Source organism: Abrus precatorius, unplaced genomic scaffold, assembly GCF_003935025.1.
Source record: "Abrus precatorius isolate BTA unplaced genomic scaffold, Abrus_2018 Scaffold11, whole genome shotgun sequence".
In the NCBI taxonomy this organism is placed as follows: Eukaryota; Viridiplantae; Streptophyta; class Magnoliopsida; order Fabales; family Fabaceae; genus Abrus; species Abrus precatorius.
This window is the reverse complement of record NW_020874303.1, coordinates 201,383-214,246: the sequence shown is the minus strand read 5'-3', so window position 1 is coordinate 214,246 and position 12,864 is coordinate 201,383. Positions and strand designations below refer to the sequence as shown.

The 12,864-nt window shown below is 33.0% G+C and overlaps 1 protein-coding gene and 2 pseudogenes across 1 annotated transcript; all 3 read left to right on the top strand.

The window, feature by feature from the left end:
- The first annotated feature begins 2,498 nt into the window (after positions 1-2,498).
- Positions 2,499-3,733, top strand: LOC113854125 (annotated as a pseudogene).
- Positions 3,734-3,767: 34 nt separating this feature from the next.
- LOC113854123 (putative disease resistance RPP13-like protein 1) lies at positions 3,768-5,570 on the top strand. Its single transcript, XM_027484984.1, has one exon. The coding sequence runs from the start codon at positions 3,768-3,770 to the stop codon at positions 5,568-5,570; it is 1,803 nt and encodes a 600-aa protein (XP_027340785.1).
- Positions 5,571-8,281: 2,711 nt separating this feature from the next.
- On the top strand, positions 8,282-12,469 carry LOC113854117 (annotated as a pseudogene).
- The last annotated feature ends 395 nt before the right edge of the window (positions 12,470-12,864 follow it).

The following is a 12,864-nucleotide window of genomic DNA, read 5'->3' as shown; positions in this document are numbered from 1 at the left end:
GTGATAGAAAAAAAGTATATCAAAATTTGAAAATATAACTAAACATACTAAAGTTAGAAATTAAATAGTTCATTATTTAAGTTATTTGATTAAAATGTGAAAATAAATAAAAGAATATAATTAGGTAAACGTACCTCAATGAACTAGATTGAAAAATATTAAATTTTTTTAGTAGAAAAAAAGAGGAGTTATTTATTATAGTTCAAGAAAGAACATAAAATGATATTGAAAAGTTTTTATATATTGATCTAATAATAAACTATTATATAATTATAATTAATTAACTTTTGTAGTCATTAAATATGGAAAGTGGTCAACATGCCCCATCCCAAGCCTGTCAAAGAGTGAGTCGTCAGAGTGAGAAACTAAAGAAACAACCCATCAAATAAAAAGAAAAAAAAAAAAAGCAAAGTAGGAAGGCAGGCGGACCAGCTTAAATATGACTTAAAATTGGAAAAAAAAAGAAAAATAATAAAAACTAATAAAATAAAATAATAAATTAATGATTAATATGAATAGTAATTAGTAATTAATTAAAAAATGAGTATATTTTAATTATTTCATTTTCTGCAAAAAAAAAAAAGAAGAAGGTAAAATAGGTTATTTTATTGGCTAACATTTTAACAAGTTATAGTGGAGGCCAAATCCAACACTCTAAGTAAGTTAATCGAGTTGGCTGTTAAACTAGGTCTATTTTACAACTCCTAATAATAATAAAAAATCAGACATATCACCTAATCTAATAAAATGACAGTGTGAAAAAGGTATCTATATCAATATAACATTAAAAATAAATTATATTTATTGTATGTAACATATTATTTATACTTATATATTATTTATTTTAATGACATATATATAATTAATTTAACAAAATTTTATTTATATGTTCATGCATTGTGGAGGTCTTAATCTAGTTTGTTTTTAAATTTTATGAAAGATGCACAGTATCCAATCAATCTGCACTTGACAGGGAAGGTTCTAACAATTCCAACCTCTTAGAGATCGAAACAGCACGAAGCAAAGCCACTCTCAAGTAGTTGTGTAACCATGTTGATTAATTTTCCCTCCCTTCTTAGTTCTTATACTGAACCATATTTACAAACATGGTGAACTTAACAACTTCGAAAACAATGATACACATAATTTTTAACTTCTCTACGTTTTAAATTTAAATTTAAAATCTTTTGGAAATAATTTGCAAATCCTCTTACCGAAATACCCATACCCATGTCAAACCCTGGATAGTTGCTAATTAATAACAACATATTTAAATCAATATCTTTTAATGAGTTTAAAAAACGAATCGATTTCCAAATATATTTAAATCCACTTATAATCTTTGGAGTAATTAAGTAAAAATATCAATATGGTTGTCCAAATCTTTGAGTAGTTTCCTAAGTCTATTAAATTATATATGCCAACGATATTACTCAACTTTGGTATTAAAGTTATACAAGAAATACCCATAATTTTTATCTGGCACATTGAAATTGTTTGCCTAATGGCCAAAATTAACATTTATATAATAATGAAACAAGTTGGTTCTTCACTCGTTTTCACACATGAATATTAAAATTTAAAACAGTGATTTGATTTTAACAGTAAAATACGTTGGAAAAGTGTCAACTATCTACAGTACTAGTCTCAATCTCGTCTAGCATTTAGCAATAGTTTTAAGCCCAGTTTAGATGATGAAATTATAAACTGATTCCTACGGGTTATTACATTTTTAGAAATGTTTTGACAAATTTATCATATCACTTCTTTAGAAATGTTTCTTGTTTCATATGTTTATTTTTAAACAAATTTATTAAGTTAAATGATATTTTTAGATAAGATAGCCCGTGTGCCGATCTAGAGTCAAGTCCCAAATCATGACAACAACAACCTAATAAAAAAATTACCAATTGTTAATGTTTTTAAACAGTTTCTCAAGTGTTATTTAGACAGAACTACAAAAATGTAAAAACAAAAATTCATGACGTGGAGAAAATGCAGAATATGAAAGTTCCTGTTTTTTTTCCTTTCCATTGAGTAGTTTTATTAATTTGTCTTTAAAAAACAATAGATATGTGTCTTCAAATTTAAGAAGGATACACAATAACTAATTAAACTGGACTTGACACTATGTTTTAACCACCAAGATTCTTAAAATACTAAAACTTTTTTCAATGTAAATTCTCATTAACAACTTTGTGATATCCTAATTAAACGAGATTTATTCATCAGTAACAATAGATATGTGGAGACTTGCTTATAAACGGAAGAATGTCATGAAATAAGTTGCTGCTATATACGCGCTTTCACATTTGAATATTAAAATTTAAAACAATGATTTGATTTTAACATTAAAATACGTTGGAAGAATATCAACTATCTACAGTACTAGTTTCAATCTCGTCTAGCATTTAACAATAATTTTAAGTTCTGACAACAAAACAGCTTCTGTATTCTATCTGAGACTTTCTAACAGAAAGAACAATACGAAAGAAGATATGGCCAAAAATATGGTGGCACGGGCTTTTATCTCTGGCTCTGTGAAGATCTTATTAGACTGGATAACCTCCAGTGATTTACGTGAATTCATGAGCTTGAGACAAAATTGTTAGCACTCAATGCTTTGCTCAATGATGCTGAGGAGAAGCAGATAACTGACCCTGCAGTGAAAAAATGGCTTGATAAGTTGAAGGATGTTGTCTTGGATGCAGAGGATGTGTTGGATGAAATCAACGCATACATCCTAAGGTGCAAGGTGGAGGGAGAGCCTCAAAACCTTACAACCCAGGTGAGATCATTCATTTCTTCTCGCTACTGGGGGCTGAATTCAAAGATTGAAAAATTATCTGAAAGCTTAGGACATTTTCTTAGCCAAAAAGATATTCTTGGCTTGCAAAGTGTCACTGGGAGACTTATTTACACAAAATATACAGATTCATTGGTTGAATCGGTTGTTGTTGCAAGAGAAGAAGATAAAAAGGAGCTATTGAAAATGCTTCAATCCAATGATGATACTATGCCTAACAACGTAGGAGTGATTACAATACTAGGCATGGGAGGTCTGGGCAAAACCACCCTTGCCCAACTCCTTTACAATGATAGTAAAGTGCAGAAAGAATTCGAATTGAAAGCTTGGGCTTGGGTATCAGACGATTTTGATGCTTTCAAGGTCACAAAGAAAATTGTTGAGTCTATCACAATGAAAGAATGTAATAGTACTAATCCAGATGTTGTTCGTGTTGAATTGAAAAACGACTTAAAAGATAAAAGATTTCTGCTTGTCCTTGATGACCTATGGAATGAGAATTACAATGATTGGCATCAACTAATTACTCCTTTTAGTAGTGCAAGAAAGGGAAGTAAGATCATTGTGACAACTCGACAAAGGAGAGTTGCACAGGTCACAAGTACCTTTCCCATTTATGAGTTGAAACCTCTAACAGATGCAGATTGCTGGTTGACACCGGCCAAACATGCATTTGGAAATGAGGGCTGTGACAAATATCCAAGCCTAGAAAAAATTGGTAGGAAAATTGCAAAAAAATGCAATGGCCTACCATTAGCTGCTAAGACTTTGGGAGGTCTTCTGCGATCAAATATTGATGAAAAGGAATGGAACGAAATTCTGGAAAGCAAGTTATGGGCACTTGATAAGATGTTTTGCCTATTGTTCAATTTTTCCGAAACAACAGTTGTTGGACAGAGAGGAGTTGATTTTGTTATGGATGGCTGAAGGCTTTTTACAACAGCAGCATGGTGAGAAAGAAATGGAATCTGTAGGTGCTGAATACTTCAATGAATTATTATTTAGATCCTTAATTGAGAAAGATAAAACTACTGCAGAAGAAAAGTTTAGAATGCACGACCTCATTTATGATTTAGCTAGACCGGTATCTGAAAAAAGTTCTTGCTACTTTGAAGGCGATGAAATCGCAGGATCTGTTCGCCATTTATCCTTTCTTCGTCAGAGGTTTGACATTTATAAGAAATTTGAGGGCTTGCATGAGCGAAACTGTTTGCGCACATTTCTACCACATGTCCAATTTCTAAACACTGATTATTACTTAAGCAAAACGGTGTCACATGATTGGTTGCCAAAACAGAGGTGTTTGAGAACACTGTCACTGTCTAATTACAAAAATATCGTTGAGCTACCTAAATCAGTCGGCAATTTGGTGCTTCTCCGATATCTTGACCTTTCCTATACTTCCATAAAAAATTTGCCGGATGAAATCTTCGAGCTTTACAACTTGCAGACTTTGAAACTATCAAATTGTAAATCTCTTATGGAGTTATCAAGACAAATAGGAAATTTGGTCAATTTACGCCACCTTGATATTAGTGACACAAATTTGGTGGAAATGCCAGCAGAAATATGCAGACTGCAAGATCTCCGTACATTGACTTCCTTCATTGTAGGCGAGGAAGATGGATTAAGGATCAGTGAATTAAGAAAATTTCCTTATTTGCAGGGTAAGCTTTCCATTTTGAAGCTGCACAATGTTGTTGATCCCATGGATGCATTTCAAGCCAATTTAAAGAATAAAGAGCAGATTGAGGAGCTTATGCTGGAGTGGGGCAGCGACCCACAAGATTCACAAGCTGAGAAAGATGTACTTGACAACCTGCAACCATCAACCATGTTGAAGAAACTGAGTATCAGATACTACAACGGCACAAGTTTCCCAAAATGGCTGGGTGATTCTTCATATTGCAATGTTAGAGTCCTGTGGATCAGTGACTGCAACTATTGCCTGTCACTTCCGCCATTTGGACAATTACCTTCTCTTAAAGAGCTTGTTGTTGAAAGGATGAAAATGGTGAAGACAGTTGGTCAGGAATTCTATTGCAGCAATGCAAGTTGTCCGTCCTTTCAGCCATTCCCATTGTTGGAAAGTCTCGAGTTTGAAGAGATGTCAGAGTGGGAGGAGTGGGTACCATTTGAAGGTAGTAACTTTCCTTTTCCTTGTCTGAAGAGTTTGTGTTTATCCAAATGTCCCTTGTTGAGAGGAAACTTGCCCAACGGCCTACCTTCGTTGAAAGAGGTTCGTATCAAAGAATGCAACCAATTCGATGGGTTCGTATCAATTGAAAAGTGTGACAGCTTGCAGTGTTTACCAAGAATGATACTCAATGCCAATTCTCTTCGACGCTTGAATCTTAGAAATATAAAGTCTTTGATTTCCCTCCCAGCTGATGGTTTGCCCACGTCAGTGGAAGCACTTCGCATTGATCTCAGCACTTTGGGGGATGAAGAAGTGGTAAACACTTTGCTGAGGGAGTCATCACTGCCCACTTCTCTCACGTATCTACGGCTGTGGAATTTTGATGGTTTAAAGCGGTTGGAAGGGAAAGGGCTTCAACATCTCACTTCTCTGAAAACGCTTTACATCTTCGAATGTGGAAGCCTCGAGTCATTGCCAGAGGATCAACTGCCATCGTCTCTTGAATTACTGTGTATAATCTCTTGTCCATTGCTAGAAGAAAGGTATGGAAATGAGAAAGGGAAACACTTCACAAAGATTGCTCACATTCCTGCCATTCAAATAAACGATCAAGTCATAATATGATTACAGGAGCGCCTCATCCAACGTAATATAAATAAAGGAATTTTTTTATTTTACACATTCTGAGCAGCGGGGCTGTGATGAAGTATTGTTTAGTGTAAATATTTCTATTATATTTTTTTATTAAAAAAACAAGTTACTATTTCATAATTAAAACATTATGTATATATATTAATTTTTTTTGTTATCTTTATTTTTTTAGTAGTCTTATTTTTTTCTCTATTTTGTTAATTTACTCTCCTGTCTCTTCCATCCATATGTATTTTATATTAAAAAATATATGACTTAAAATATTTTATATTTAAATATATATAAAAATATATTTTATTTTTTATATAATTATTTAACTAATTGATTATAAATAAAATAAGAAATAATTAATTTTAATATTATATCAATATAATATTATTTATCATTTAAATTAAATAATTTTTTTACAAACTCATTTACAATTTAATTCAATTAAATGAATTGTTAGTTTTACAAAATTCTAAAACTTTTTGTTATGACAAACTAGTGTTTATTGTTTATTTTTGAACTAATTTATTGATGATATTGTTTTGTTTTTTTTATCAATACAGTTGGTAAATTAGTTGGCGTATGTGTGTTTATTGATATATTCTAGCTGTGATGGTGCCTTCATAATACTCATTTCAGTCATGCTATTACATTGCATTCTTTCATTCAGAGAAGCTTTCATTTGAAGGAGCTAAACTCTTTCTATGTTATAAAGTTTAACAAAATCAATGATTTGTTTAGATTAATATCATGTATTGGGTTATAAATTTTTTTCAAGACTAGAATATAATGAATTATATTTATGATATATTTTTCGGTATCATCTAAACTTATATTTTGTATTGGAGTTTGGAGGTGTTTATTAGTGTTTTCATGTAATAAATTTTTGTTCGTATTTTTTTTCTTTTTTTTACTCCAAAGCTATTTTAATGTGTTAGATAAGATTAAAATTTTCGTGTATAATATAATAATATCTTTATGATTGCTTTTTACGTTTAAGGTCTAGTGTTGCTAATTCAACAGTAAGCTTAATTTGTTGTGTAAGTGGCGAAAAAATTTTATATGGTCTTTATAATGTATGCTGAGAAGGAAATAGATTAAAATTAGTTCTTGTAGACTAAAAGTCAATTTTTATTAAATTTTGTTATTTTAGATAATTATAATTAGCCATAAATAAAATTATTTTTCTGTTAGGAAAATTATAATATCAAATTATTTGTGGTTGAAAATTGTTGATGGCTCCACTAAATTTAAGTTGTACAGATATGTTAGAAAAAATTATGTATTTATCTATATTAGCTAATATGGCTTCAGTTATGACTAAACATAAATGATCCTTATAAAGATATCAAGTAATTATGATAAAGAAAGAAATATATCTTTTTATCATGAGTTTTCAAGATACTTAAAAAAAAGTTTTTAATTAAGTGCAACTGAAATAAAGATAATAATCGTTTAAAGAGTGTAAAGGTAAATGTTATAAATAAATGTAAAAAGACGGTCAATAAATATAAAAGACTAAAATTGTAAAGGAAATGGTTGCAAGTGAAAGTAAAATGCAAGAAGAAAAATGAAAAGTAAAGGTAAAGATAAGTTGTAATATGTTTGATTAATTGATTGTTTTGAAGTCCTTTACAATATGTGTAAACTCAACTTATATAATATGTACAAAAAGCAGTTATTTATCCTCAAAAATTGGTATCTATGTTCCTAACTTACTACTCTACGTGCATAAAGTGCTGAGTTACTTAATAACATCCTTTTGTGCCAAGTAACTATCTCATAAATATGTATTTTGACATGCTTTTATACCCTAAATATCTATGTGTGACTATTATTTTAATTGAGTTTTATACTAATTTATATATTAATTATCTAGTTTAGTATAAGAAAGTCACAATTGGGTTTTCAATACATTTTGGACTCAAATTGGTTGAAAAATAAGGCTTTGCAGCTGTCAGTACACCTATGACCTTGCAACTAGCACGACCATGCTTTGATTATATGCATGATCATGCATATTGCCCAGTATAATCGTGCTTGCCTTTGAGGTTAGGATTTTCAAACTCTATAAAAAATATCTCAGGGATAGCAGGCAACGACTTAGTATCCTATTTTTTTTCTCATTCTTTCTATGCCTTTTACACATCTCTTTTACATCCTCAATCTTGGTGTTAACAAGTTGATAACGACTATCGAAACTTTGAGAGCACATAAGATCTAGAACTTTACTCATCTTTTCTCCATTGGAAACTCCTCTAGTTTGTGTTTACTTTTAGATTACTATGGATTGGTTTATTGCTATTTTGATTTTCTTTCATATTATGTCTAGCTAAATTCATAGCCCTAAATTCTTTTCATGACTCTATGAAATTTTTATGATTTATGATAATTTCGTATTTCCATTTTTGATTGGTGTTTGTTAGAAAATCAATTATATCCCACGATTCTTGGTGTAAACACTGTATCATTCCATAATTAGAATAGCTTGATTGTAGGAGTATAATTGCAAAATTATAGGAGTAGAATTATCAATTATAGATATGTTCACCTGTATATATTGTGTATTTGTTCTCAAAAATATACATGGCAGAATATTCTCTTCCTTTTCCTTTATTTTACATGGTATCAGAGCGGTAACGATCTGCTCTTCCTTCCGCCATTTTTTTCTGATAATTTCTTTTGCTATGTCCGTTATGGCTAGCGAAGGGAATAAATCAGATTCCAACAATTCCTATTCTCTTCATCATTCTGACCATCTTGGACTGACTCTTGTTACCAAATCTCTTGATGGTGACAACTATTCAACCTGGCGTAGATCCATGGTGATCTCTTTGAATGCAAAATCCAAATTTTGTTTTGTTGATGGAACTCTTAAGGCACCATCGGCTGAAACTAAACCAGAAGAATATGCAAATTGAAAAAAATACAATGATATGGTATTATCATGGATTCTTAATTCTTTGACACCTGATATTGCAGACAGTGTTATTTTTTATGACACCGCTCATGAAGTTTGGGAAGATCTTCAAAATTGTTTTTCCCAGAGTAATGCGCCACGAATTTTTCAGATCAAGAGAGAAATTGCATGTCTCTGTCAAGCCCAAATGATTGTTGCTGCTTATTATACAAAGCTAAAAAAATTATGGGATGAGTTAGGATCCTATAATGATGTTGTTTGCACATGTGGAGCAGATAATAAAAGGCGCAAGTTGATGCAATTCCTTATGGGATTGAACGAATCTTATAATGCTATTCATGGTCAACTCCTTCTAATGAATCCATTACCTGATGTTTCGCAGCCTTATTCTTCAGTTATTCAAGAAGAAAAACAAAGAAATTTGGGAGCAAGATGTGAAAAAATAGAAGCCTCTGCCATGATTATTCAAAAAGACAAACTAGTAGCCCTTACTGTTCGACACAAGTATGGTTCTTCTTCTCGTCCTAATTCGTCTAATCACAAACCGTTGCATTGTTCTTATTATGACAGAGACCACTATACAAGAGACACATGTTGGAAGCTACATGGTTATCCAGCCGAATATCCCAAGCATTCAACAGCTAGAAACAATCATTTCAAAGCCAACGATAACCGACATTCTTCTGTTAATAATATCAGAGAGACTTCAACAACACAGCAAGTCCAGTCTCTTATGACAGGATTAACTGAATTACAGCTACAGCAAATTTTGTCTGTTATGCAGGGCAATAGGACAACTCAATTAGTTACCCCAAAGGCAAACAATGTCAATACCTCTTCAGGTTTGTTACCACCCGAACTGATCATCGATAGCGGTGCAACAGATCACATTACTTCTACTCCCACTTTGCTTGTCAACAATAAGGAGAACATTTCTTTACCACCAGTGGTTATGCCAAATGGAGATAAGGCTCCAATTATCTCCACTGGAAATTTACCTTTGAGTCCTGTTATTCATTTAAAAAATGTGCTTGGGGTGCCATCTTGCAAAGTAGATTTGATGTCTGTGAGTCGAATCACTAGATATTTAAATTGTTCTGTAACCTTCTTTCCTCATTCATGTATTTTGCAGGACTTGATGACGGGGATCACAATTGGTTTGGGTAAACAACGAGATGGACTCTATTACTTGTTACTATGGCAGCAAATAAGTCACCTCATCCTGTTCATTCTATCTACACCTTCCTCTCAAAACAATTCCACAATCCTATGGCATCGACGACTAGGACACTTATCCTCTTCTAGATTAGATTTCATGGCTAAGACTTTGTTACATTTCCCTTTGGAACCAAATAATAATTGTAATGTTTGTGCCCTTGCAAGACAAACAAGGCTTCCTTTTTTCAATAGTTGCATTTCTTCTGTTAAACCTTTCGAATTAATCCATTGTGATATTTGGGGACCTTTCAAAGTTTCTTCTCTTTCTGGTGCTAAATATTTTTTAACAGTTGTGGATGACTTTTCTCGTTTTACCTGGGTCTTTTTTATGCATCACAAAAATGAAGTGAGACATCTATTAACCAATTTCTTTTCCTTTGTGAAGACCCAATTCCATACTACTATAGCAAACATTCGGGTTGACAATGGCGGGGAATTTTTCTCTATGCAAGATTTTTTTAAACAGGAAGGTACTATTTACCAACATTCTTGCATTTACACCCCTCAACAGAATGGAGTGGTTGAGCGCAAACATTGGCATATCCTTGAGTCTGCTCGTGCTTTTCGTTTCCAAGCTCATCTTCCTATACACTTCTGGGCTGAATGTGTCTCCACTGCAGTTCATATAATTAATAGGTTGCCCACACCTATACTTTCTCAACAAACTCCATTTCAGAGACTTTATCGTAAAATTCCTTCTTATTCTCATCTTAGAGTTTTTGGATGCCTAGCTTATGCTACCAATATTCGCGTTTCTCATAAGTTTGCCCCTCGTGCTCTCCAATGTGTTTTCCTTGGTTATCATGTTGGCAAAAAGCTTATAAATTATATGATATTGACGCTAATCAAGTCTTCACTAGCCGTGATGTTATCTTCCATGAGGATATTTTTCCCTATGAATCTATTTCCTCTTCTCCATCGCAAACAGATTCTGTCATACCAATTGTTGTTTCAGATTTTCCATCCATTCAGCCAACACCTGCAGAATCCATCCCTATTACTGCACCTCCAGTAGAACCTTTGCGTCGTTCTCAACGATCTCATGTTCCTCCTGTGGCTTTGCATGACTATATTTGCAATCAAGTAAGCTCTCCTGAACCATTGTCACCCTTGTCATCTTTTCCATGTAAAGGTACACGCTATCCTCTCTACAATTTTATCTCTTATAATTGTTACTCACCTCGGCAAAAAGCTTTTATTGCTACTATTACTAATGATATCGAGCCTACATGCTATGATCAAGCTGCCACTCAACCTCCTTGGAGAGAGGCAATGCAATCTGAATTGGCTACTCTAGAGGCCAATCATACCTGGTCTCTCACAACTCTTCCTCCTGGAAAACAAGTTATCGGTTGCCATTGGGTCTACAAAATCAAGCGCAAATCAGATGGCTCTCTTAAACGCTATAAAGCACGTCTAATAGCGAAAGGTTACACACAACTTGAAGGTGTTGATTATCAAGAAATCTTTTCACCTACTGCTAAAATGGTTACCATACATTGTTTATTAGCCTTGGCTGCAGCTCAATAATGGTATCTCCATCAACTTGATGTTCATAATGCTTTTCTCCATGGAGATCTTTCTGAAGAAATTTATATGTCTCTCCCTCCTGGTTTTCGGCGACAGGGCGAGAATCTTGTGTGTCGCCTCAACAAATCCTTATATGGATTAAAACAAGCCTCCCGTCAATGGTTTGCCAAGTTCTCTACAACTATTCAAGATGCTGGATTCATTCAATCCAAAGAAGATTATTCTCTGTTTACATGCAAAAATGGAAAATCATTTACTGCCTTATTGATATATGTCGATGACATACTCATAACCGGTAATAATCCTATTTCCATTACTGTTCTTAAGCAGTTCCTGCATGATCGCTTCCGGATTAAAGATTTGGGTGACTCGAAATATTTTTTGGGTATGGAAGTCTCTCAGTCAAGGAAAGGTATCTTCATTTTACAAAGGAAATATGCTTTGGAAATTTTAAAGGATGGAGGATATTTTGGTGCCAAACCTGTAGCTTTTCCAATGGAACAAAATATAAAACTATCAGAAGAAGGAGAATTGTTAAAAGATCCATCTTCATATAGGCGTTTTGTAGGACGCCTGATTTATTTGACCATTACCCGACCAGATATCACCTCACATATTGAGCAGATTCATGCATGCTCCACGCAAACCTCATATGGAAGCTGTCATGCGTGTATTGCGATATTTAAAAAGTAACCCAGGTCAAGGCTTACTTTTCCCTTCAAAAAATGATTTATCTTTGCGAGCATTTTGTGATTTAGATTGGGGAAGTTGTCCTGTATCTAGAAAATCAACTACAGGTTATTGTATCTTTCTCGGATCTTCTTTGGTTTCTTGGGGCACAAAAAGGCAAAAGACTGTTTCCTTATCCTCAGTAGAAGCTGAGTATAGAGCTATGACTGGTGCATGTTGTGAACTGTCTTGGTTGCGATCGTTGTTAAAAGATCTATAAATATTGCATCCAAAGCCAGCATTGTTGTATTGTGACAACAAAGCAGCTCTTCACATTGCAGCAAATCCAGTATTTCATGAAAGAACTTGGCACATAGAAATAGACTGTCATTTTATTCGTGACAAGATTTAAGATGGTTCAATTGCAATTGAATATATTCCTTCAACTAAACAACTTGCTTATGTGTTTACTAAACCATTAGGAAAGGAAGCCTTTTCTACAATAAAATGCAAGTTGGGAGTTCTTGACATTCACTCTCCAACTTGAGGGGGAGTGTTAGAAAATCAATTATATCCCACGATTCTTGGTGTAAATACTGTATCCTCCCATAATTAGAATAGCTTGATTGTAGGAATATAATTACAGAATTATAGGAGTAGAATTATCAATTATAGATATGTTCACCTGTATATATTGTGTATTTGTTCTCAGAAATATACATGGCAGAATATTCTCTTCCTTCTCCTTTATTTTACAGTGTTACCCTATTGCGCTATAATTATATGTCAAAATTGATAACTCTTGAGCATACCATAATTAATTATATTATAGGCGATCGTACCACATATAGTTAATGAGTCTATAGGGTAAAATTAGACAAATGATTAGATAGAACAGTTCTTCTCTTTCAATTGTTATTAAATTAATATATCATAAGCACT

Coding starts and splice junctions, on each gene's coding strand:
- LOC113854123 (XM_027484984.1), top strand. CDS start 3,768: ATGGAATCTGTAGGTGCTGAATACTTCAATGAATTATTATTTAGATCC.